Source organism: Pelophylax lessonae, assembly GCF_965119305.1.
Source record: "Pelophylax lessonae genome assembly, chromosome: 13".
Classification (NCBI taxonomy): domain Eukaryota; kingdom Metazoa; phylum Chordata; class Amphibia; order Anura; family Ranidae; genus Pelophylax; species Pelophylax lessonae.
The window spans coordinates 19,339,236-19,363,981 of record NC_138780.1 but is presented as its reverse complement, the minus strand read 5'-3'; the positions used below and the strand labels follow the sequence as shown (position 1 = coordinate 19,363,981).

The 24,746-nt window shown below is 44.5% G+C and overlaps 1 protein-coding gene across 2 annotated transcripts in view; it reads right to left on the bottom strand.

Annotated features, from left to right (window-relative positions):
* Positions 1-4,395: 4,395 nt before the first annotated feature.
* The window catches only part of LOC309543125 (uncharacterized protein), a 52,843-nt gene continuing 32,492 nt past the window's right edge, over positions 4,396-24,746 (bottom strand). For both annotated transcript variants that reach the window (XM_082242507.1, XM_082242508.1), the window contains exons 4-8: positions 18,907-18,996; positions 17,101-17,266; positions 13,748-13,921; positions 9,982-10,524; positions 4,396-4,729 (exon numbers count right to left, since the gene is read on the bottom strand). In XM_082242507.1, coding sequence (XP_082098633.1) covers positions 4,553-4,729; positions 9,982-10,524; positions 13,748-13,921; positions 17,101-17,266; positions 18,907-18,996 — 1,150 coding nt within the window. In that variant the 3' untranslated portion in view covers positions 4,396-4,552. The remainder of the gene's footprint in view (positions 4,730-9,981; positions 10,525-13,747; positions 13,922-17,100; positions 17,267-18,906; positions 18,997-24,746) is intronic.

Here is a 24,746-nt window from a genome sequence, read left to right as displayed (position 1 = left end):
ACCAGTTAACTAAAATTCTCCCTCAGCCTAATGACTATTACAAGCCTTAAATTTGGGTGGGAGTATGGTATACTGCTATGAAGATGCCCCATGAAAGAAAATTTACAGAAGGTGAGTATACGTTTTCCTGCACATCATGGCAGCATCTTCATGGCAACATACTCCAGGTTAGGTTCTTCCCCTCAAACCCATAGAACCAGCTCATTTCTCCCGCACCCAAGATGGCCTCACCCTAATGACTATTATAAGCCATGAATTTGGGTGGGAGTATCTCAAAGATCACAACATTCAGGGTTATGGGAAATGAATATGACACTGACACACACCCCTGCACAGGTCGAACTGGATGGACTGTTGACTTCATTCAACCTCAACTACTATGTAACTATGTATGTACTATGTAATAAGTATGGTATGCTACCATGAAGATGCTCCAGGGAAAATAAATTACGGAAGGTTATTATACAGTTTCCTGGCACATCATGGCAGCATACTCTGGGCCATAATCGGCAGAGCTAAGGGAGAGCAAACCAGTCCAATGGCAACATTTTAGTGGAGCCCAGTCCTCCGTTATCAAGGCATATATGTATTTATTTTTTTATTGGGGAGATATTACTTTACTTCCTGTACCAGAAACAAATTGGGAAGCAAATGGAAATCTCTCTAAAGTGAGGGGAAATCTATTTTTCACCAGAACAGGTGTCCACAATGGAAGATTTTCCTTCCCCTCCTGTTCTGAAACAACTTTAAGGCCCCTTTCACAGCGGGGGATCGATCCGCCGATCCCCCGCTGAGCAGGAGGATGACAGCTGTGTCTCTGCGCTGTGTGCGGAGACACAGCTGTCAGTTCCCCATTCATCTCTATGGGGGAAATCGGATGGGAACGGACCGTCGGTCCGTTCTCATCCGATCCGATCCGCTGGACGGACGGAGAATAGGGTTTCCATCTGTCCAGATTTGACGGATCGGATGTCAGTGGACATGTCTCCGCTGACATCCGATGCCCCATAGAGATGCATGGGGGGACCGTTCAGATCTGCCAAAAAAACGGACAATCTGTGTGAAAGGGGCCTTAAATTTTGAATTTTTTTCCATCACTTTCTGTTCCTGTTACAATGGCCACCACAATGAATAGGGTGAATCTGCCCAATAGGGACACAGAAATACAAATCTAACAGAGCTTCTAAATCTTCCTACTCTATAAAAAATAAAATGACGTAGATGCCCCTTAAAAAAATAACCAGATACCCTTTAAACAGATCAGATTCACATATAGTCGTTCAGTTGTTGTTAATGTAGTATCACTGAAAGAACACAAGGTGGCACTGCAGTTTAACTTTTCATGTTGTGTCTGCTTTTAGCACTTTTTTTGCAGGTTCAGAGAATACTCTGAGAATAGGAATACCAGCATCTGTAGGGATCTAGGGCTCGTTCACACCAGTGGCCACACGGCATGTCAAAGCCTAGCTCAGAGAACTAAAAAATGATCTCTTTTAGTGGGGATGTAGTACCCTCACTCCAAGGGTTGATTACTCATTTAGGTCTAGGGAACAATAGAAGGTTTATTTATCCAGTCCTCCCTGCAGTGTCTTCTCCCCAATGCTCTAGCAGCCTAGGATCCTGACACCATCAATATCAGAACAAGATTCATAGCCCTACACTGGGCATGAGGACACTGAGGGACAGTCCACAGATCAAAAAGGAACACTGCCTGTCGGAGTGCAGGATCAGGTAAGTAAAATTAGCTATACGCAAGTAAAAAATTCAGCAAAATTTTTTTCAGAATGTTCCTTCAATTGTCTAATCATTCATGGGGTCAAATCGACAATTTTTGGCTGCAGTGATGAGAAAATATTAAATTGAAGAATTTTTTCTTGAACTAATACAATTCTAACAGTGAATGTGGTTTTCATTTGGGAAATTACTATCAATCCAAAATCGAATGCTAAAAACAAACAAAATCTTGAAGTACTTTTGAACAACATCTGTCCAGTAATCGAATATACAAAATATTTTAGCATGAATGTTCATTCATAGATCTACTAGTATATAGCTAGACTAAAGCCCTTTCTTCTTTCCCCTAGACCAGAGGCCTCCAAACATTCTAAACAAAGGGCCAAGTTTACTGTCCTGCAGACTTTAGGGGGGACGGAGTTTGGCCAGTGGAAGTAGAAAATCTTCTGATATCAGTGGGAGTAAACAATGCCCCATCTTTGGTATTAGGGGGAGGAATAGTGCCCAATTGTTACTGTCAGTGGGAGGAATAATGCCCCATTATTGGTGTCAGTGGGAGGAATAGTGCCCCATCGTTAATAGCAGTGGGAGGAATAATGCCCCATTATTGGTGTCAGTGGGAGGAATAGTGCCCCATCATTGGTGTCAGTGGGAGGAATAGTGCCTCATCCTTGGTGTCAGTGGGAGGAATAGTGCCTCATCCTTGGTGTCTGTGGGAGGAATAGTGCCTCATCATTGGTGTTAGTGGATAGAATGGTGCCTCATCATTGGTGTCAGTGGGAGGAATAGTGCCCCATTATTGGTGTCAGTGGGAGGAATAGTGCCTCATCCTTGGTGTCAGTGGGAGGAATAGTGCCCCATCGTTGATAGCAGTGGGAGGAATAGTGCCCCATTGTTAGTGTCAGTGGGAGAAATCGTACCTTATCATTGGTGTCAGTGGAAAGAATAGTGCCCCAGCATTGGCGTCAGTGGGAGGAATCGTATCCCAATATTGGTGTCAATGGAAGGAATAGTGGAGGATCATTCCTGGGACTCAGCAGATGCTAGAATTGTACACTCTGCTGAGCATATTGTCACCACGGCTGCTAGTAGTCCACACCAGGACCACAATTGGGAGACAGTTGTCAACCCATAACAGGAAGTGTCTAAACAAAGAACATCATGGCAGGGTCACCAGGTTTTCTTTTAAAGAAAAATGGCAATTTTTAATAGGTCAAAAACATTTTTATTTACATTAGCATGTTAAAGCTACAATTAACTTTTAGTGATTTTCTTTAAATATCTGACAACCCTGCAGAATTCGTATTTAAAGGTCCTTACTGAGCCAATAAATTGTCTTGTTCCTGGTGATCTCACTTTCTATCTCAGTGAAATCATTAGTTTGCAGTAAGCCAACAGACTTCATATTCATGAAAATTAGATAACATAAAGGTTGTCTCTTCTTGCATCAATAATACTAGGTGACCAAAAGTATTTGGACCCCCCTCCAAATGAGTTCAGGCATTAGCAGTGAAGGGTACAGTTAATACTACAGCATACAACAACAAGTTAGACCATTGTGCTAGTGCTGTATTTTGGCCTAGGCCAACAAGGCCCAGGCCTAGGGCGGCACTTTGCAAGGGGGCAGCAAGAAAGCTGCCCCCCCCTCCACCTGAGACTCTATTGGTCACTGGTTGCTATAGCCGCCTCTCTCCCCCCCTCTCTCTCACCCCTCCTCTCTCTCATCCCCCTCTCTCTCACCCCCCTCTCTCTCTCTCTCACCCCCCTCTCTCTCTCTCATCCCCCTCTCTCTCTCATCCCCCTCTCTCAACCCACTCTCTCTCATCCCCCCTCTCTCTATTATCCTTTCTCTCACTCTTTGATTCCCCCCTCTCTCTCACCCCCCTCTCTTTCATCCCTGCCTCTCTCTCTCTCATCCCCCCTCTCTCTCTCCCTCCCTCCCTCACCCACCCCCTTCTCTCTCTCCCTCACCCTTCTCTCTCTCTCTCTCCCACCCCCTCTCACCCCCCCCCCCTCGGGAGATCTCAGAGGTTCATGCTGGGACTTGTAGTCCTTCAATTTTGGAGGGAGTCATATCCGTTAAAAATGAGTGGGACAAATTTACATAGGTGCCCAATTTTAGTCTTGCCTAGGGCAGCACAAAACCAAAATACACCACTGCATTGTGCTCTCCCAACTTTCCAAAGGAACAACCCTTTAATATTCCATTTTGACTGTTCCCCAAATCACCTCCATAAAAATATAATTTGATGACATGGAGTGGAGGAACTCCAGTGGCCTACACAGACCCTCGACTTCAACTCTACTGGAAGTCTTTGGGATAAATAGGAATACCAATAGTGAGCCAGGTCTTCCCATCCAGTACCCAACCTCACAAATGTTCTTGTGGCCAAACGGCCCAAATCTTACAGACACACTATGAAATCTTATGGCAACAAAGGGAGACCAACTTCATTTTAATGTCCATCATTTTGAGACGGGATATCCATTAGGCTCATGTAGGTTTGATGGTCAGTTGTCCACATACTGTTGCCGATATAGTTTATGTTGTCTAGGTTCTTTTTTTTTTTTTGGTGCAGTAGCCAGGAATCGAACCCGGGGCTCCCCTAATGGTAGGCGAGAACGCTAACCATAGAACCAGCGTACCACTGCTTGTCTAGGTACTGATACATTGACCTGCGTGTTCTTGTTGGGTCAGACTCAAAAGTGCCTTTTTTTGTTTACCACATATCGGGTTTGCAGTCACTTTAATGCAGCCCAAGTAACTCTTAGTTGCCTGTCGGTCCATTTGATTTATGAAGATCAGGCTGCATCGATATCAGCTGGCCTTCTTTGGTGGCCGAATATTTTTCACCTTGACTGGGTAATTTTCTGGGATCCTCTCGTAGATGTTCTCCTGTTCGTCCAGGAGTGGAGGATGTGAAGAATTTATGTGATGGACGGTGGTCTTTCCATATGATGGGTCATCAAACTGAACAGGAATCTGCGGTTTGGTCTAAAAGAAAAAAAAAAAAAATAATTAAAGTATATCTCAAACCAAAATGTTTTATTTTTCAGTTTTGCAGTGTGGTGAATAATTGAAGCCCAACTCCAAGCCCCCAAGTCCACCCCCGAGGACCACTTCACCCTACAATGTCCTTTTACGTTCTTTTTTTTCTTTATACTTACCTTTTCCAGATGTCTACATGCTGATCATGTAATTTGCAGCGTCTACTCCAGAGTTTCATTCAGCATCAATGAGGACTGCCAAACCTGGAGAAGAGAAGATCTCTTCTGTAGGTTTGGCAGTCCTCATTGATGCAGAATGAAACTCTGGAGTGTTGATGGTAGAGCCAATTTCTGCATGATTAAATGGAGTACAGGGTACCATGGCAGCACCCCCTAATGCTGGGGTCTCCACTCCAAACTGTCTAAACAAAGTGCCAAGTTTACTGTACTTCAGACTTTGAGGGGGGGGGGAGCGGAGTGAGTCCAGTGGAAGTATAAAATGTCCTGCCATGGGAGTAAACAATGCACCATCTTTGGTATTAAGGAAAGGAATAGTGCTCCAACCTTTGTGTCAGTGGAAAGAATAGTGTCCCATCGTTGGTGTCAGTGGGAGGAATAGTGCCCATCGTTGGTGTCAGTGGGAGGAATAGTGCCCATCGTTGGTGTCAGTGGGAGGAATAGTGTCCCATCGCTGGTGTTAATGGGAGGAATAGTGCCCCATCGTTGGAACGAGTGGGTCTAATCATACCCCATTGTTGGTGTCAGTAGGTAAAATAGTGCCCCACTGCTGGTGTTAGTGGGAGGAATGGTGGTACCCCATCATTGGTATTAGTGAGAGGAATAGTGCCCCACTGCTGGTGTCAGTGGAAGGAATAGTGCCCCATCATTGGTGTCAGTGAGAGAAATTGTACCCCATTGCTGGTGTGGGAGTAATAGTGGCCCATCATTGGGTGGAATCGTACCTCATCATTGGTATCAGTGGGAGGAATCGTACCCCATCATTAGTTTTAGTGGGAGGAATAGTGCCCCATCATTGGTATCAGTGGGAAGAATCGTACCCCATTATTGGTGTCAGTGGGAAGAATAGTGCCTCGTTGTTGGTATTAGTAGAAATAACAATGCCCCATTGTTGCTGTCAGTAGAAGGAATTGTGCCTCATTCTTGGTGTCAGTGGGAGGAATCGTACCCCATCATTGGTATCAGTGGGAGGAATCATACCCCATCATTGGTATCAGTGGGAGGAATAGTGCCCCATCATTGGTATCAGTGGGTGGAATCGTACCCCATCATTGGTATCAGTGGGAGGAATAGTGCTCCATCATTGGTATCAGTGGGAGGAATTGTACTCCATCATTGGTATCAGTGGGAGGAATCGTACCCCATCATTGGTATCAGTGGAAAGAAACGTACCCCATTATTGTTGTCAGTGGGAGGAATAGTGCCTCATTGTTGGTATTAGTAGAAATAACAATGCCCCATTGTTGGTGTCAGTAGAAGGAATTGTGCCTCATTCTTGGTGTCAGTGGGAGGCATAGTGCCCCATCATTGGTGTCAGTGAGAGAAATGGTGCCCCATTGTTGGTGTCAGTGGGAGTATTAGTGGCCCATCATTGGGAGGAATAGTACCTCATCATTGGTATCAGTGGGAGGAATAGTACCTCATCATTGGTATCAGTGGGAGGAATCGTACCCCATCATTGGTATCGGTGAGAGGAATCGTACCCCATTATTGGTGTAAGTGGGAGGAATCGTACCCCATTATTGGTGTCAGTGGGAGGAATAGTGCCTCGTTGTTGGTATTAGTAGAAATAACAATGCCCCATTGTTGGTGTCAGTAGAAGGAATTGTGCCTCATTCTTGGTGTCAGTGGGAGGAATAGTGCCCCAAGGCAAACAAAGGGCTGCTTCTGGTCCCCTGGGCCACAGTTTGGAGACCACTGCCTTAAAGGGACAGGCCCATGATGCACAGTTTGTCCAGTATCACCCAGGTTGAATGACACTGGGAAACAGTGTATATCTGCTTTTCTACCCAGAAGGACAGAGCCATCTTTGTTCAGGCATGATCCAGGGTCAGCAGCTACTTCCTGGACTGAGATGCCAGTCTCTGAGGTGACAGCTATGTAAATACTGGTTCCTTTGCAGTTCTTGTCTGTTCACAAATTTCTGACACAGATCATCCCCTGCTGCAGCCTCTCATCTTGGGACTTGCTACAAAGTTGCAATGTACTGCCTGAGTAATCACTGGGGTAGAAGAGACTGGGAAAATGCTTCCTCCTGCCTGCGGCAGACTGATGGCGTTGTCTCAGCCTAGGTAAAGTCACTGGACCGGAGCTCTAGGATGACATAACATTCCCACTCCCTGAAAGCCTAATGCCTCATACACATGCAACGATTATCGGCCGTGAATTTTCGGCCAACGTCCGATCGGCCGTTTTTCGGCTTGTTAGTATGATGCTGCCGACAACCGACACCGACTTTTCGGCCGAAAAAAATCTGGTGTGCAGGCTATAAAATTTTTGTTGGCCATCAACACAACGGCCGATTTTCCGTCAGTCAGTACAGATTTCGGCAGACAAAAATCTGATGAGCAAGACTGGGCATGCTCAGAGAAGAAAAAACACACGGAAAGTAAACCATCACATGACATCAGTTCTGAAGTAGATTTTTGTTGGCCGAGAAAATTCGTGTGCAGTCTAGAGCACATTCCAACCAACACAACAACACTGGACAAAAGTCGGCCGATCGGTCGGCTGATAATCGTTGCGTGTGTACGAGGCATTACTCCAGCCAATTTTTCTTATTTGTTTTGCATGGAACGGGGAAGAGTTACAATTTCTGTAAATCCCCATTACTCCCTATCTCTATAAAGCCCGTACAATAAATAAGGGAAGGAGTGGTGGCTGTCATCAGGAAAAGGAGGATATCAATAAAAACATTGCCAGGAGTTATAACCCGTTCTCAATCTACTAAAACGTTGTTCTAACAGGAAGTGATGGAAAATCTCCCCAGTGGGCAATATTACCCTGAAAGATGGTCTATTTTATTACCCCGCTTTAACCAAAGCTAAACTCCTGACCTGGAGACCATGGGCATCCGCAGGAAGGGGCAAGGGGGGGGGGGGCAAATGCCCCCCTGGAATCTCAACTTCCCCTTTAAAGTGGTTGTTAAGCCACTTTATACCATCCTGTCTGGTCTGTTTAATAATTCTGTGTGCCCCTGTGTCTGTGTATGTGTTTTAAAAAAATAAGGCGTTCTTTACCAGTTTTCAGAGCGCTGAGCGCTGCTCACGTGACCCGTTGGCTCTCTTCTCTCCCCGTTTGACAGCTGCCTGCAGCGGGTGGGGCCGAGGATTCCTCGCTGTCGTCAGTCGGGATGGGAAGAGGAGGGGAGGGGGAGAGGAGGGGAGAGGCGGCGGGTCACGTGAGTATGTTAACCGGAAATGGCCAGGAAGCCATCTTTGAAAATCTCCCTAACCATATTATCAATATTCAGCTTCGTATTTACTACATTCTGGGACAAGCCAGAGAGTCCAGCAGCCATATTACTATGGTCCAAGTATAATTTCACTTTTAAAATTGCTGATTATTTATAAGTTGGAAATTTTTTTTTAAAAAACTATAAGAATGCATCCTAAAATCCCGAACCCGGAAGTGAAGTATTGTATATGTCATAATGTATCCTATAAATATCAAAAAACCATCAATGAATAAGTAAATAATTTTAAGAATATGCTGTTACTTAGTATAATTTCACTTTTAAAATTGCTGATTATTTATAAGTTGGAAATTTTTTTTTAAAAAACTATAAGAATGCATCCTAAAATCCCGAACCCGGAAGTGAAGTATTGTATATGTCATAATGTATCCTATAAATATCAAAAAACCATCAATGAATAAGTAAATAATTGTAAGAATATGCTGTTACTTTAAAATCACTCAATGTATATATAATTAAACTAGAAAACATGTCAGTAAATATATGTCCATCAGCAGAAAAAATATATAAACTGATAACTCCTATTATTACACTATAAAAGTCTTTAAAATATTAAAAAGTTTGATTTATTAAAATAATATATTTTGGGTTAAATTTATGGTATACATTTTATTTTAAAAATAAAAATTGTGAGGAGAGGATTACTAAGCCCCTCCCCTTCATGACATAGTTGAAAAGGGGCGGGGCATGGGTGACCTTAACTGCTTGCCGACCGCCACAAGTACATATACTGCGGCGGTCAGCCCCTCACAGGCAGAGTGACGTATCGGTACGTCACTAGCCTGTGAGGCTCTGGGGAGCTCCCACGCGGTCACGGACCCCCCCCGCGCGTGTGACCGGCGGACCGGATGTCCGCCGCTCACTCTGCGATCGTTGGGGGAGAGGGAGAAAGGCAGGCGGCTGATGTAAACAAGCCACCTGTCATCCTCCCCTGTGTAGAAAAAGTGATCATACGGTTCTACTATGTAGGACCGTTGATCATTGTTCCTACACCTCAAGCCACAGCCAATCACAGTTAGAATCACGCCCCTAGGGACACACACAGCCCCTCCCTCTCAAAAAAAGTTAACCCCTTCACTGCCAGTGTATTTTTACAGTAACAGTGCATATATATAGCACTGATTACTGTAGAAATGTCACTGGTAACCCCAAAAGTGTCAAAAATGTCAGTCAAGGGTCCGATCTGTCCGCCCCAATGTCGCAGTACCGCAAAAAAAAAATTGCAGATCGCCGCCATTACGCGTTAAAAAAAAAACAACAAAAATGACCAAAATCTTTCCCTTTGTTAGTAAACGCGATAACTTTTGCGCAAACCAATCAAAATACACTTTTTGCGATTTTTTTTATCAAACATATGTAGCATAAAACAAATTGGCCGAAAATGTTAAAAAATTTTGATTTTTACTTTTTTTTGGGGGGGAGGGGAATTTCATATGTGAAAATATTGTTATTTTTGCAAAATTTACGCTCTTTTTTTGTTTATAGCGCATGATCAAAAAATCGAACAGGTGATCAAATACCACCAAAAGAAAGCTCTGTTTGTGGGAAAAAAAGTCAAATTCGTTTAGGTACAACGTCGCACGACTGCGCAATTGTCCATTAAAGTCACGCAGTGCCGAATCGCAAAATACCCCCTGGTCTTTGAGCAGCCAAATCCTCCGGGGCTTAAGTGGTTAAAATGATGCCCCCCCCCTGAAAAAAGTTCTGCGGACGCCCATGCTGGAGACATAATTTTGTAGGTTTTCTAAGTCCCGTACAACTCTTACCTTTAGCTTGGAGGCCTGTTTGGCAGGCTTCCCTTGTGCTATGGGTATTTCTTCTTGTGGGAAACCTGACATCTTGTTGGAACGGAATGAAGAATGGAAAGCTGAAGGTTTCTGAGCACGTGAAGTTTTGTTGATAGCAGTAGGAAGGGTAGAAAAGTTAGTATTGGCACTCTTGGCTGCTTTGGAGCCGTAAGATGGCATGGAATGTACATCCACCTCACTATATACATTATCCAGGTTGCCTCGGCATGACCCACGGCCCATAGCATAAAAGGCTATGTCTTCATGTCCATTGTCACTGTTACTCCCTGCAGGTGTGACCCACTGGGCAGGCTCTGAGTATGGATTGAATTCATCTACTGAGGCATAGGTAGGACCTCTCGCCGGATTCTCTTCATCATCAGTTCCTTCGGGGCTTTCTGAGGGCTTACTGAATGGTGTGTAGTCCACTACTGGGTCTTCCGGGTCTTCTTGACTTGAAATAAAGTTTGGTTCAGGAAACGCTGGAAGTTTCCATCCTAGTAAAGAGGACTGATGTTCAGCCTAAGGAAAAATGCAAATATATTAATTAGATGGGCCAATGTACTGTATATCAAATATAATTTGGTTTCCCTAGGACAGGGGTCTCCATACTTTCTACATAAAGGGCCAGTTTACTGTCCTTTAGGCAGGCCAGGCTGTTGCCAATGGGAGTAGAAAATCCCCACCATCAGTGGGAGTGGAAATGTCTCAGACTTGATAGTCAGTGGGAGTAAAAAAAGATTACATAGCGCCTGTGGTCAGCGGGAGAAGGAAAAGTGCACCATCATTGGTTTCAGTGGGAGGAATAGCACTCCATCATTGATATCAGTAGTAGGAATAGTTAGTGCCTCATCATTGATAGCAATGGGAGGAATAGTGCCCCATCATTGATAGCAATGGGAGGAATAGTGCCCCATCATTGATAGCAATGGGAGGAATAGTGCCCCATCATTGATAGCAATGGGAGGAATAGTGCCCCATCATTGATAGCAATGGGAGGAATAGTGCCCCATCATTGATAGCAATGGGAGGAATAGTGCCCCATCATTGGTATCAGTAGTAGGAATAGTGCCTCATTATTGATAGCAATGGGAGGAATAGTGCCCCATCATTGGTATCAGTAGTAGGAATAGTGCCTCATTATTGATAGCAATGGGAGGAATAGTGCCCCATCATTGGTATCGGTAAGAGTAATAGTGCCTCATCATTAGTATAAGTGGGAGGAATAGTGTCCAATCATTGATATCAGTAGGAGGAACAGTGCCTCATTATTGATAGCAATGGGAGGAATAGTGCCCCATCATTGGTATCAGTGGGAGGAATAGTGTCCAATCATTGATATCAGTAGGAGGAACAGTGCCTCATTATTGATAGCAATGGGAGGAATAGTGCCCCATCATTGGTATCGGTAGGAGTAATAGTGCCTCATCATTAGTATTAGCGGGAGGAATAGTGTCCCATCATTGGTGATAGTGGAAGTAATAGTGCCCTATCATTGGTGTTAGTGGAAGGAATACTGGCCAATCATTAGTGAAGTGGAAAGAATAGTGCCCTACTATTGGTGAAGTGGAAAGAATAGTGGCCCATCATTGGTATGACTGGGAGAAATAATGCCCCATCATTGGTATTAGTAGGAGGAATAGTGTCCCATAGCTGGTTTCAGTGGGAGGAATAGTGCCACCATCATTGGTGAAGTGGAAGGTTAGTGCCCCATCATTGGTGATAGTGGAAGGAATAGTGTCCCACTGTTAATAACAGTGGGACTAATAGTGCCTCATATCAGTGGGAGGAATAGTGCCCCATTGTTAGTGAAGTAGAAGGAATAGTCCCCCATCATTTGTGAAGTGAAAAGAAATAGTGCCTCATCATTGGTGTTAGTGGAAGAAATACTGCCCCACTGGTGATATGAGTGAGAGGAATAGTGCCCCAAGGGCTGGATAAAGGCAAGCAAAGGGCCGCATCTGGCCCACCGACCACAGTTTGGAGACTTATGCCCTAGAACAATGGGAGAACATTTTAGTTTTCATATTGTAGTTGGTTCAGAAGTTTTTACTAGAATAGGAGAGGGTTAGAACCTTGTTTTTTTTTTATTGCCGTCCGCTGTGTCTCCAGCTAGGGAGACTCAACCTCTCTATTAGCCATGGTCACCAGAAAGTCATAGGATGCGAGTGGTAATTTTCCAGTGGGATTGCCGTTCTGTTGACAACTATGTGGGGATTTTCACTCAAACAGAAGATATTTTCTTCTCACTTTATGTTGTGTCCCTGGTGCAGGAATTTACAGGAAACCTCCCACCAAAGACTGTTTTGGTTTAAATATTAAAGTGCAATTTTATATTTATTGCCAAGTATAACTAAAGGCATTTTTGTTGGTTTTGGATAGAGCAGAGATGAGAGGCCCTAAGAGGTTTTTTATTGCTGTGCCCCATCAGGGAGATTCACCCTCTCTATTTGTCCTGTACTAATACACAGGGCTTTTTTTCAGCGGTAACGTGGGGGAACGCAGTTCCGGGACCTCCAGTCTGAATGTATGCAATGGCAAAGGGGTGCTGGGGTCAGTGGGGTGAGCTAAATGGTCTATTGATGCTGGCTGCTGGGGAATCTATTGTTGCTGGGGTGAATCTATTGTTGCTGGAGGGCATTTTGTTTTGGGGGGGTGGGGGGGGGGGGGGAGAGGCTACCGTTGCAGTGGAGGTTTTATTGTTGCTTGGGGGAATTTTTGTTGCTGAGTGGCTATTGTTGTTGGGGGTGTTGCAGAGTGCGATCACTGGGTGCAGCGGAGTCCATTCAGATCAGACATTGTGGAGTAAACAGGAACTGGCTTCTTTATTGGAACATAACACAGAAATCAAAGATGTCACCTCATTGTAATAAGAACAACAGAACAGGAAGAGACAACCAACAAGTTCAGTACAGTGTACAGGATATTACAACACATCATAGAAATGCATAGCATATCACTTTGCATTAGCGACATCTAGTGTCCTATTTGTGAACTGCAGTTAATCTGCTAAACTGAAAGCTGTTGTATCTCCAACAGGGGGGGGGTCTATTTTTGCAGGGGAGGATTTATTGGGGGGGGGGGGATTGTTGCAGGGGAGGATTTATTGTTGCTTGGGGGCTATTATTGTTGGGGGGGGGGGCTATTGTTGCTGATTGCAGGGGATTTATTTTACTGTTTTTTTTCTATTGTTGCAGGGGAAGATTTATTGTTGATGGGGGGATCTATTGTTGGGGGGGGGGGGGTCTATTGCTGCTGATTCCAGGGGATCTATTTTACTGCTTTTCTAGTTATCATTAACAAATTCTATACAAATTACCTAGAACCACAACTTGATACTTGGTTCTGTATTCTCTAAAATGGGGGTACTGGGAGGTGGGTAGAGGGTGGGACCAAAGAACAGTGCTCGGAGGTGGGTAGGGGGTGGACTCAAGGGGTGACTCAGAAGAGAGGAGTACCTGCACCTATTCTTGGAGAAAAAAAGCCCTGCTAATACATATTGCACTAATAAATGTTCTCCATTGGGGTACTTTTTACTTTACCTCCTGTAAAGTTGCATATAGCAATTGCAAGCGCAACTCATCTGAGAATTTTCATTAAGGTTCTCGTGTCTTGATGCAAGCAAGACTTATTGAAAACATTGAATATTTTGCCAGTATTAGAAAAAAACAGCAAGGTTGATTTGGATCTCTTGTAGTCTAAACAAGGTTGAGGGGAATTTTCTATTTTTTGTTACAAGCCATACCTGTAATTTTCCATTTGAGACGTGCCTGGTCCTGTCTTTAGGTGACGTGGCCAAAGCCGTACCAGCATCCAGTATCTCTCTGCTTGGTTTGGTGATCTTCCCGTACATGGGACCAGCCGTAGGTGAGCTGGGAGAGTTTCTTGATGTGCCCGGAGAGTCAGACTTCCTCGGGTTCTAAGGGTTATTGAAAAGAAATCCTGCATGTTATTAAATATAGTGTAGCTTTTAAAAAGGGAATGTACAGACGTTTCTTTTTTAGATGAACTGTAAAAGAAATCAGCTTGGTGCAAATAATTTCTTTACTTTACAGTATGTTAGGATTTTTAAAAGTCATATTTCTTTGCATAACTTGTACTTCTATATGTAGATGGGGAAACCTCATTTGTGTAATACATTTGGAGACTTTGCTTCCTACTTTGTAATGCTTCCGCTGTTGATCTGCAGCTCTCATTCAGCCTCCTCTCTCCTTGGCCTACAACCAGCTGTCATTCAGCCTCCTCTCCACTTGGCCTACAACCAGCTCTCATTCAGCCTCCTCTCTCCTTGGCATACAACCAGCTCTCGTTCAGCCTCTTCTCCCCTTGGCCTACAACCAGCTCTCCTTCAGCCTCCTCTCTCCTTGGCATACAACCAGCTCTCGTTCAGCCTCTTCTCCCCTTGGCCTACAACCAGCTCTCATTCAGCCTCCTCTCTCCTTGGCCTACAACCAGCTGTCATTCGGCCTCCTCTCCACTTGGCCTACAACCAGCTCTCATTCAGCCTCCTCTCTCCTTGGCATACAACCAACTCTCACTCAGCCTCCTCTCCCCTTGGCCTACAACCAGCTCTCATTCAGCCTCCTCTCTCCTTGGTTTACAACCAGCTCTCATTCAGTCTCCTCTCCCCTTGGCCTACAATCAGTTCTCATTCAGCCTCCTCTCTCCTTGGTTTACAACCAGCTCTCATTCAGCCTCCTCTCTCCTTGGCCTACAACCAGCTCTCATTCAGCCTCCTCTCCCCTTGGCCTACAACCAGCTTTCATTCAGCCTCCTCTCTTCTTGGCATACAATCAGCTCTCATTCAGCCTCCTCTCTCCTTGGCATACAATCAGCTCTCATTCAGCCTCCTCTCCCCTTGGCCTACAACCAGTTTTCATTCAGCCTCCTCTCTTCTTGGCATACAATCAGCTCTCATTCAGCCTCCTCTCTCCTTGGCATACAATCAGCTCTCATTCAGCCTCCTCTCCCCTTGGCCTACCATCCGCTCTCATTCAGCCTCCTCTCTCCTTGGCCTACCATCAGCTCTCATTCAGCCTCCTCTCTCCTTGGCATACAATCAGCTCTCATTCATCCTCCTCTCTCCTTGGCATACAATCAGCTCTCATTCAGCCTCCTCTCCCCTTGGCCTACAATCAGCTCTTATTCAGCCTCCTCTCTCCTTGGCATACAACCAGCTGTCATTCAGCCTCCTCTCTCCTTGGCATACAACCAGATCTCATTCAGCCTCCTCTATCCTTGGCCTACAACCAGCTCTCATTCAGTCTCCTCTCTTCTTGGCATACAACCAGCTCTCATTCAGCCTCCTCTCTTCTTGGCATACAATCAGCTCTCATTCAGCCTCCTCTCTCCTTGGCCAACAACTAGCTCTCATTCAGCCTCCTCTCTCCTTGGCCAACAACCAGCTCTCATTCAGCCTCCTCTCTCCTTGGCCAACAACCAGCTCTCATTCAGCCTCCTCTCTCCTTGGCCTACAATCAGCTCTCATTCAGCCTCCTCTCTCCTTGGCATACAATCAGCTTTCATTCAGCCTCCTCTCTCCTTGGCCTACCATCATCTCTCATCCAGCCTCCTCTCTCCTTGGCATACAAGCAGCTCTCATTCAGCCTCCATTATCCTTGGCCTACAATCAGCTCTTACTCAAGCTGACCATAGATAATTCAGTTTTTTTTTTTTTGTTCAATTAGTGGATTAAACAAAAAAAAGAATCAGAATACACAGATCAATTGTATACATTGGAGTTGAGACATAAATAAATTGGCGGGGATTGGAGGCTCTTTTTCACCATGCACACTCAACTTTCGCTATTCTTGGGCTTCAATCAACTCTTACACTCCCTGCTTTATTCTTGACCTACATTCATCTCTCACTCTACCTCCACTCTCCCTCTTCTATCCTTTGCCTACAATCATCTCTCACACCAATCCTCTGTACTTGGTATACAGTCAGCTTGCACTCTACCTCCTCTATCCTTGGTCTACAGTCAGCTCTCACTCTACCTCCTCTATCCTTGGTCTACAATCAGCTCTCACTCTACCTCCTCTTTCCTTGGTCTACAGTCAGCTCTCACTCTACCTCCTCTATCCTTGGTCTACAATCAGCTTTCACTCTACCTCCTCTATCCTTGGTCTACAGTCAGCTCTCACTCTACCTCCTCTATCCTTGGTCTACAGTCAGCTCTCACTCTACCTCCTCTTCTAGTCATAGTCTACAATCAGCCTTCACTCTACTTCCACTATTCTTGGTCCACAATTAGCTCTCACTCTCTCCCTCTATCCTTGGTCCACATTCATTTCTCACTCTTCCTTCTCTATCCTTGGCCTACAATCAGCTCTCACTCAGCCTCCATCTTCAGTCTACAGTCAGTTCTCGTTCAGCCTCCTCTGTCCTTGGACTACAGTCAGCTCTCACTTTGCCTCCCCTATCTTGGCTTTCAGTCAGCTCCAACTGTACTTCCGCTATCCTTGGTCTACAATCAGCTCTGACTCTGCCTCCTCTATTCTTAGTCTACAATGAACTTTCACTTAGCCTCTTCTATCTTTAGTCTACAATCAGTTCTCTGTCTTCCTTCTCTATTCTTGGACAACAATCAGCTCTCACTCTGCTTTCTCTATCCTTGGTCCACCATCAGCTCTTGACCGATTCCTTTTAAGTCTAAAGCCCCGTACACACGAGTCGAAATTCGGCCGGGAATTTTCGTCCGACGACCATACTGCCGATTTTCGGCTTGTTAGTATGATGCTTCCGACAACCGACTCCGACTTTTCGGCTGAAAAAATCCTGGTGTGCAGGCTATATAATTTTTATCGACCATCAAAACACGTCCGATTTTCGTCTCGTTAGTACAGATTTCGATGGGAAAAAATCTTATGAGCAAGACTAGGCATGCTCAGAGATGAAAGAACACAAAGAAAGCAATCCAACACATGACATCACTTCTGAAGTAGAATTCTGTCGTGCGGGAAAATTTGTGTGCAGTCTAGAGCACATTCCAACCAACAGACACCACTCTGGACAAAAGACGGACGACCGGTCGGCGGAAATTCGTTGCGTGTGTACGAGGCTTTAGTCATATCTACATAGAGATCTTGTGGTCACCTTAGAACAGGGTGTGGTCAGCAGTTCTTTGTAGGGTTCCACAGGGTACGTGCAGTAGAAGTTGATCAGGTCTTCTAGCTGAGGGTGGGCACGGGTCTCCCCTTCGATCACATACATCTCATCATCTCGCTGATTCAGCACAAAATGACGACAGCGCTCGACACCCCTGAAACAAAGGAGGAAACTGAAATATAAAGTGGCCATGTTGTTCTCTAATATATATCTGTCTGGACACTTGATATGTACTGTATCACAACCAAAGCTCCTTTCCAACTCTGATGGGCACCAATGTCAGATTCCCAGAAATGTGCTAACTTTTTGGCAGAACATAACTTTTCTGCTTTACACACAGAAACCTGTTCTACCCAAGGACAAGACCAGCACTGTTTCCAGGAGTTGGTCAGTGGTAGCCTTCAGCACTGGATTTAAGCTCATGCAAGTGCTAGAATGACAGGTTTCATTTAAAGAGAAGTATGGCCTTTTAAATACCTTTGCTTCTATGTGTAGTTTGTAATTTTATAAGTACATGGGGCAGTCATATTTGTTCATTACAGCAGCAGGCAGTGGTGTATTTTGGTTTTGTGCTGCCCTAGGCAAGACCAAAATTGGGCGCCCCCCCATGTAAATCTGCCCCACTCCTTTTTTGGACTCCCTCCAAAATTTAAGGGCTACAAGTACCAGCACCAACCTCTGAGATCTCACGAAGGGGGGGGGGGAGAGAGAGAAGGGGGTGGGAGAGGGGGGGGGGTGATGGAGAGAGAGGTGGGGGATGAAAGAGGGAGGGGGTAAGAGAAAGAGAGAGAGAGGGGGGGATCAGAGAGTGAAATGATGAGAGAGGGCATGAGAGAGAGAGAGGGGGGAGATTATAGAGAGAGGGGGGATGAGAGAGAGCGCGAAAGAGGGGGGGAGTGAGAGAGAGAGGGGGAGATGAGAGAGAGGGGGAGATGAGAGAGAGAGAGAGGGGGGGATGAGAGAGAGAGGGATGAGAGAGAGAGCGAGAGAGGGGGGATGAGAGAGAGAGGGGGGATGAGAGAGAGAGGGGGATGATAGAGAGGGGGAGATGAGAGAGAGAGAGGGGGAGATGAGAGAGGGGGAGATGAGAGAGAGAGAGAGGGGATAGAGAGAGGGGATGAGAGAGAGAGAGAGAGAGGGGGGATGAGAGAGAGAGAGGAATGAGAGAGAGAGAGAGAGGGGGGATGAGACAGAGGGGGGATTAGAGAGAGAGAGAGGGGGGATGAGAGATGGGTTTGAGAGAGAGGGGGATGAGAGGGGGGGATGAGAGAGAGGGGGTGAGAGAGGGGGTGAGAGAGGCAGCTCTAGCAACCAGTGGACAATAAAGTCTCAGGTGGAGGGGGGGTGGCTTTTTTGCTGCCCCCCTGCAAAGTGCTGCCCTAGGCCTGGGCCTTGTTGGCCTAGGCCAAAATACAGCAGTGGGAGCAGGCTCTGCTTCCTGATTGGGGCTTGTTGATCCTGGTAAGGCACCACAAGCCCACCAGACAGGCTTTGTCTGACCAAAAACAGATTTTCTGCAAACTCTAACGACATGAAATGCTCACAGTGCTCCTGATGATCAAAGGCATTTTTGTATCCCCAGCAAACAATGGGTTCTTTTTTACTTGAAATTATGATTTTTATGGACATGTGCCCTGTAGGTTGATGTGTATTGTGAATTTCAGCAATAGGTGGAATTTCACAACCAATCAGATCCCAATGGTCATTGTTCTAATGCAAGCAAGAAAACCTAAGGCAGCAGTTGATAGGTTGCAATTGACAGCTGAGTTTAACAATCAGAGATACCCTCCTTACCTGTAAGATAGGACAAATCCGACACGACTCTCACAGAAACGAACCAGGAAGCATCCCAGTGGCTTGTCCTGCAGCATGTCCTCCGCTCGGCTGTGATAGAGACAGATATGACATATTGTGACTTTCAGAAATATACATAATACTAAATAATCACATATAAGGTCGCATGTCATATCTTTTCACAGCCTTACAAATCCATGTATAGGTGCAAAAACACACAGATAATAAATCGAGGATGAAATACTTATTGAAGGTGTCGAAATCATTCACATTTTATTTATTTCCATATCTACATTTTTGGTCAGATCTTGGATTCCATGTTTTTTTTAAAGACCATAGAGTGGTTTGCTTTTTCAGTCTAATCAGATTTTTCTATGCTAAAATAAAAGATAAATGTCACATCATGTTGGGTGTAACGGTACTCACCGTCACTGGGAGTGAAAGACAGATACTTAATGGACACTGAGAATATGGTTTGGATTGCTTCAAATGGGTTATGTGTTTACACTTCTGATAATGTGTATTTTACTTTAATGTCAGAGACAGATAATCTGTCACTGGCGGTCTTTTCCTATTGTCTGTGTATTGAGGTGTGATGTGGATTCTGTTAAGCCTGTCTGTCCCATTGTTAATTGTCTGTCCCATTGTTAATTGTTAATGAACTTACATATTGTTTCTGTCCAGGTGGCTAGATAATGAGTTCAGGTTAATTCTATTTCTGTATACAATTTCATCTGCAAATGATAATCTAATCAGGCAACCCCTGACCTGTGTGAGGCAATCTGATCAGGAGGGGGATGTCCATGCTGTATATAAACTGTGTGACTGTTCAAAAAAGAAGAAGGTTCCAGTACAAGCTAAGTTGTTGGCTAGCTTTGTATGGGGGCGACTGGAAAATCTGATATCTATGTTCAAGACTGAAGGAAGCCATATACTGACGGAAGCCCACAAACAGTGTGGGTCATGGTTCTGCTTCCGTTACACTGGGAACATTATTAAATGTTAGAATCCTAGTGCCCAATGTGAGCCCCACGGGCCACACTTGGCCCTTTGGCACATACTGTGGAGCCTTTGGGGCACCTGCAGACAGTAGACATAATGGCACATACAATTTCAGTTTCTAGGACATGTTCCAGAGAGTGCTAAATTTTCCTGTGAATTTGCATTTCCACTCCAATCTCTCTTTTTGAGATTTAAACTTAACCATCAGCACCGTAAGACGAAGGTCATTTAAGTTATGGTCCTAAAGAGGGGAAATACCATTCAGGAGTCAATCAGGAGCAAGACCCATAGCTCCCAACTGTCCTTGATTTCAACGGACTGTCTCTGATTTGGAACAAAGTCCCTCTGTCCCCCTTTCCTCTTCATTTATCCCTCATTTTGGTTTGATTTATATAGTTGTACATAAAATGCACTATTTTTCAAAAAGTGTTTCCCAGTGCTAAACTTTTCATCCAATTTCTAAATTGCTGCATTTGTAAATTTCAAAAGCCAGCATAAGGAAATAGTAGCGGTAAAAAAAAAAAAAAAAAAAAGCACTTGTGGGGTTACCAAATCAATTTTTTTGGATAATTCTCCTTTAAGCAGGCGGAGGGTGTCCTATGCCTACATAATTTTGCGAATAGGTGTCTTTCGTTCCCATCTCAAAAATTTGGGAGGTATGCAGGACCTGCAGTTGGGGACAGATATTGGGAGTTATATATCTATCAGCTTCTGGTTCAGACCTGTGAACTTTCCACACATCGGCTTCCTTTGTGGTTTTTAAGTCTTATGTGACCAAATGGCAAGAGCTGCAAAGTAGGACAAGAGATGCAAAGTAGATCAATGCTGGAAGAATGCAAATGTGCTTTGCCTGTCTTTTAACCACTTGCTGACAGCCCCGTGCAGGCAAAGTGACGTATGGGTACGTCACTCGCCTGCGAGCCAATAGGGGGCGAGCGCACACCGCTGAAGGTGAGCGCACCCCCCGCTCTTTCACGGGCATCCCCGTGCGAGTGACTGGCGGGTCCGATGTCCGCCGGTCATTTGCGATCTCCCGTTAGAGAGGGAGAAAGGCAGGCGGCTGATGTAAACAAAGCTGCCTGTCATTCTCCCTGATGTAACAGCAGAGATCATACGATCCTGCTATGTAGAATCGTATGTCTCTGTGGTTACATCAAAAACCACGCCCCTTTACAGTTAGAAGCACGCCCCTAGGGACACACTTAACCCCTTGCTCTCTAATAAAGTTAACCCCTTCCCTGCCAGTGTCATATTTACAGTAACAGTGCATATATATAGCACTGATTACTGTAGTAATGTCACTGGTACCCCCAAAAGTGTCAAAAATGTCAGTCAATGGTCCGATCTGTCCGCCGCAATGTCGCAGTCCCGCAAAAAAAAAAAATCGCAGATCGCCGCCATTACTCGTTAAAAAAAAAAAAATGACAAAAATCTTTCCCTTAGTTAGTAAACGCAATAACTTTTGCGCAAACCAATCAAAATACGCTTATTGCAATATTTTTTACCAAACATATGTAGCAGAAAACAAATTGGCCTAAAATGTTAAAAAATTTGGATTTTTACATTTTTTCGGGAATCTCATAAAAAAAATGTGAAAAATATTGTTATTTTTTCAAAATTGTCGCTCTTTTTTTGTTTATAGCGCAAAAAGTAAAAATCGCACAGGTGATCAAATACCACCAAAAGAAAGCTCTGGTTGTGGGAAAAAAAGGACGTCAATTTCATTTGGGTACAGCGTCGCACGACCGCGCAATTGTCCGTTAAAGTCACGCAGTGCAGAATCGCAAAATAGGCCCTGGTCTTTGAGCAGCCAAATCCTCTGGGGCTTAAGTGGTTAAAGGAAGCAGAATGATCAGGAATTTTGGGTATATTAACATAGTATACAATTTTATTTAGATTAGTCCACATCACAAAGCACCAGTCATCTTTTCCAGCTCTTAAAGCCTTTTTTTTTATAGATTCATCCTCTAAAATTCTTTTGTGTTTCTGAAACATTTTGTTACAAAAAAATAAAAATGTTCCTTAGGAAAAACGCCCAAAATTCACAATTACCACCAATTGCTGCAGAAACACAGCACACTTTGCATAGTACACTTTCAATACCATGAAAGGACCAGGTCATTGAACTTGCCCCCCAGGCCAAATGTCCCCAGTCCTTCCTTGCATAAAGGCACCTCAAATGTAACTAAATGTATTTCACTGACAGGGCCAGTTGGTTGGGTTTGATCTCTAGGCCAAATTCCCCCTTGCATGGAGGCATCTCAATTGTATCCAAAAATGGTTGCCCTGAAAGGGCCAGTTCATTTGGCCTCCCAGGCCAAATGCTCCCAGTCGTTCCATGTATGAAAGCATCTCAAATATATCCAAAGCTTTTTCCCTGAAGGGGCCGTTGGTTTTGCCTCCTGGGTCAAATGTCTTTGTCCTATCTTAAGTAAAGGTATCTCAAATGTATCCAAATTTTTTTTCTTGAAAAGATAGTTGGTTGAGATGGCCTACTAGGCCAAATTTCCATAGTCCCTCTTTGCAAAATGTATCTAAAATGATTTTCCTGAAAGGGCTAGTTGGTTGGGTTTGCCTCCTAGGCCAAATGTCCCCAGTCCCACCTTGCATAAAATGCACCTCAAATGTAACTAAATTTATTTCACCGACAGGGCCAGTTGGTTGGGTTTGATCTCTAGGCCAAATTCCCCCTTGCATTGAGGCATCTCAGTTGTATCCAAAAACGGTTGCCCTGAAAAGGCCAGTTCATTACGTCTCATTAGGCCAGTTCATTTGGCCTCCCAGGTCAAATGCTCCCAGTCGTTCCATGTATGAAAGCATCTCAAATATATCCAAAGCTTTTTCCCTGAAGGGGCCGTTGGTTTTGCCTCCTGGGTCAAATGTCTTTGTCCTATCTTATGTAAAGGTATCTCAAATGTATCCAAATTTTTTTTCTTGAAAAGATAGTTGGTTGAGATGGCCTACTAGGCCAATTTTCCCCAGTCCCTCTTTGCATGAAGACATCTTAAATGTATCTAAAATGATTTTCCTGAAAGGGCTAGTTGGTTGGGTTTGCCTCCTAGATCAAATGTCCCCAGTCCCACCTTGCATAATACTAAGTAATCACATATGAGGTCGCATGTCATATCTTTTCACAGCCTTACAAATCCATGTATAGGTGCCAAAACACACAGATAATAAATCGAGGATGAAATACTTATTGAAGGTGTCGAAATCATTCACATTTTATTTATTTCCAGATCTACATTTTTGGTCAGATCTTGGATTCCATGTTTTTTTAAAGACAATAGAGTGGTTTTTTTTTTTTTTTCAGTCTAATCAGATTTTTCTATGCTAAAATAAAAGATAAATGTCACGTCATGTTGGGTGTAACGGTACTCACCGTCACTGGGAGTGAAAGATAGATACTTAATGGACACTGAGAATATGGTTTGGATTGCTTCAAATGGGTTCTGTGTTTACACTTCGGATAATGTGTATTGTACTTCAATGTCAGAGATAGACAATATGTCACTGGCGGTCTTTTCGCTACACAGACCGAGAGCCAAGTTGTCCTCCATCGCCGAATCCTCCGCGGTAACCGGAAGTGATCCACGGATGACGTAACCGGAAGTGACGGCCAAAAACTCGATAGGATGCTGGGCTGGTTATGAGCAATGACTCGCAAGCTTTCTGGTTTTTGGCGGTCACTTCCAGTGACGTCATCCATGGATCACTTCCGGTTACCGCGGAAGATCCGGCGACGGAGGACAACTCGGCTCTCGGTCTGTGTAGCGGCCGCACACAGTACCCGTTTAGCCGGTGATCACCACGGTGACACATTGGGCCTCACAGGATCGCTTCCCTGTATTTGGTACCATCTGATGTTACGGGATTTCCCTTCCTTCACCACCAGGGACTCCCACAGCACCTTAAGGAGATTCGGAAGTTCTGGGACTGGTTTGGCAGACTTTTTAATTTATATGTTCATTTATTTTTACCACATGATTTCATTAAATTTTTATAGTCAGCCAGAGACATTCTCCAGTCTGTCATCCATATAGCTATTTCTTATATATATGCCAGAGAGCGCCATCCTTCTTTTTTAGTATATTCAGGTGCTTCCAACTACTTTCACCTTTTAGAAAAATGAATGGATGGATCAAGGCAATGCAGCATTAGAAATTTTTATTTTTTCTGAGTTTCGAGAGAAATAATTGGTGGTTTGGCTTGATCAGTATGGTTGTGTTGCTTTTATGCCCGTGACAATCAAGCTGCCAGATAGCCATTTATGTCACTTCAAGAGACAGGAAGAGGTTTTAGCTGTTCTTATAATATTCTCTAATAGTGGTATGCCTCTATGCTCTTGTGTGAGGGGAGGAAGTTTGGCATAGACAGGAGGAAACGTACTGTCTACATTTTTAGTGATCTGGTTCCCTGCAGAATACCAGTATTCAGTCTCCCCTGCAGTAATCCTCAGTGTCTGCACAGAATCACCCAGACCTTTTGGTGTTAGGCTCAATGAGCACATCTTGAAAAAATGACTTCCATGTTATGTCTCCTAAAATGATACTGCCCATTCAAGGCCTGGAGCCTCTCCTTCACCAGAGATGGCCCACCCTTATCTCATGAAATACAATATTAAAGCACTATTCTATAAGGGTGTATTCCTCCCACTTCTTGTCCTGGGGACACCAGGACAAGAAATGAGAGGATGTCACCAGAGCAAAAAGAAAATCCGGTGGAGGGCTACTCTTGACCAACAGCACTGGTTTCATGAATCTGGTGGAGGGCTTCTCTTGACCAACAGCATCGGTTTCAGGAATCCAGTGGAGGGCTATTCTTGACCAACAGCACTG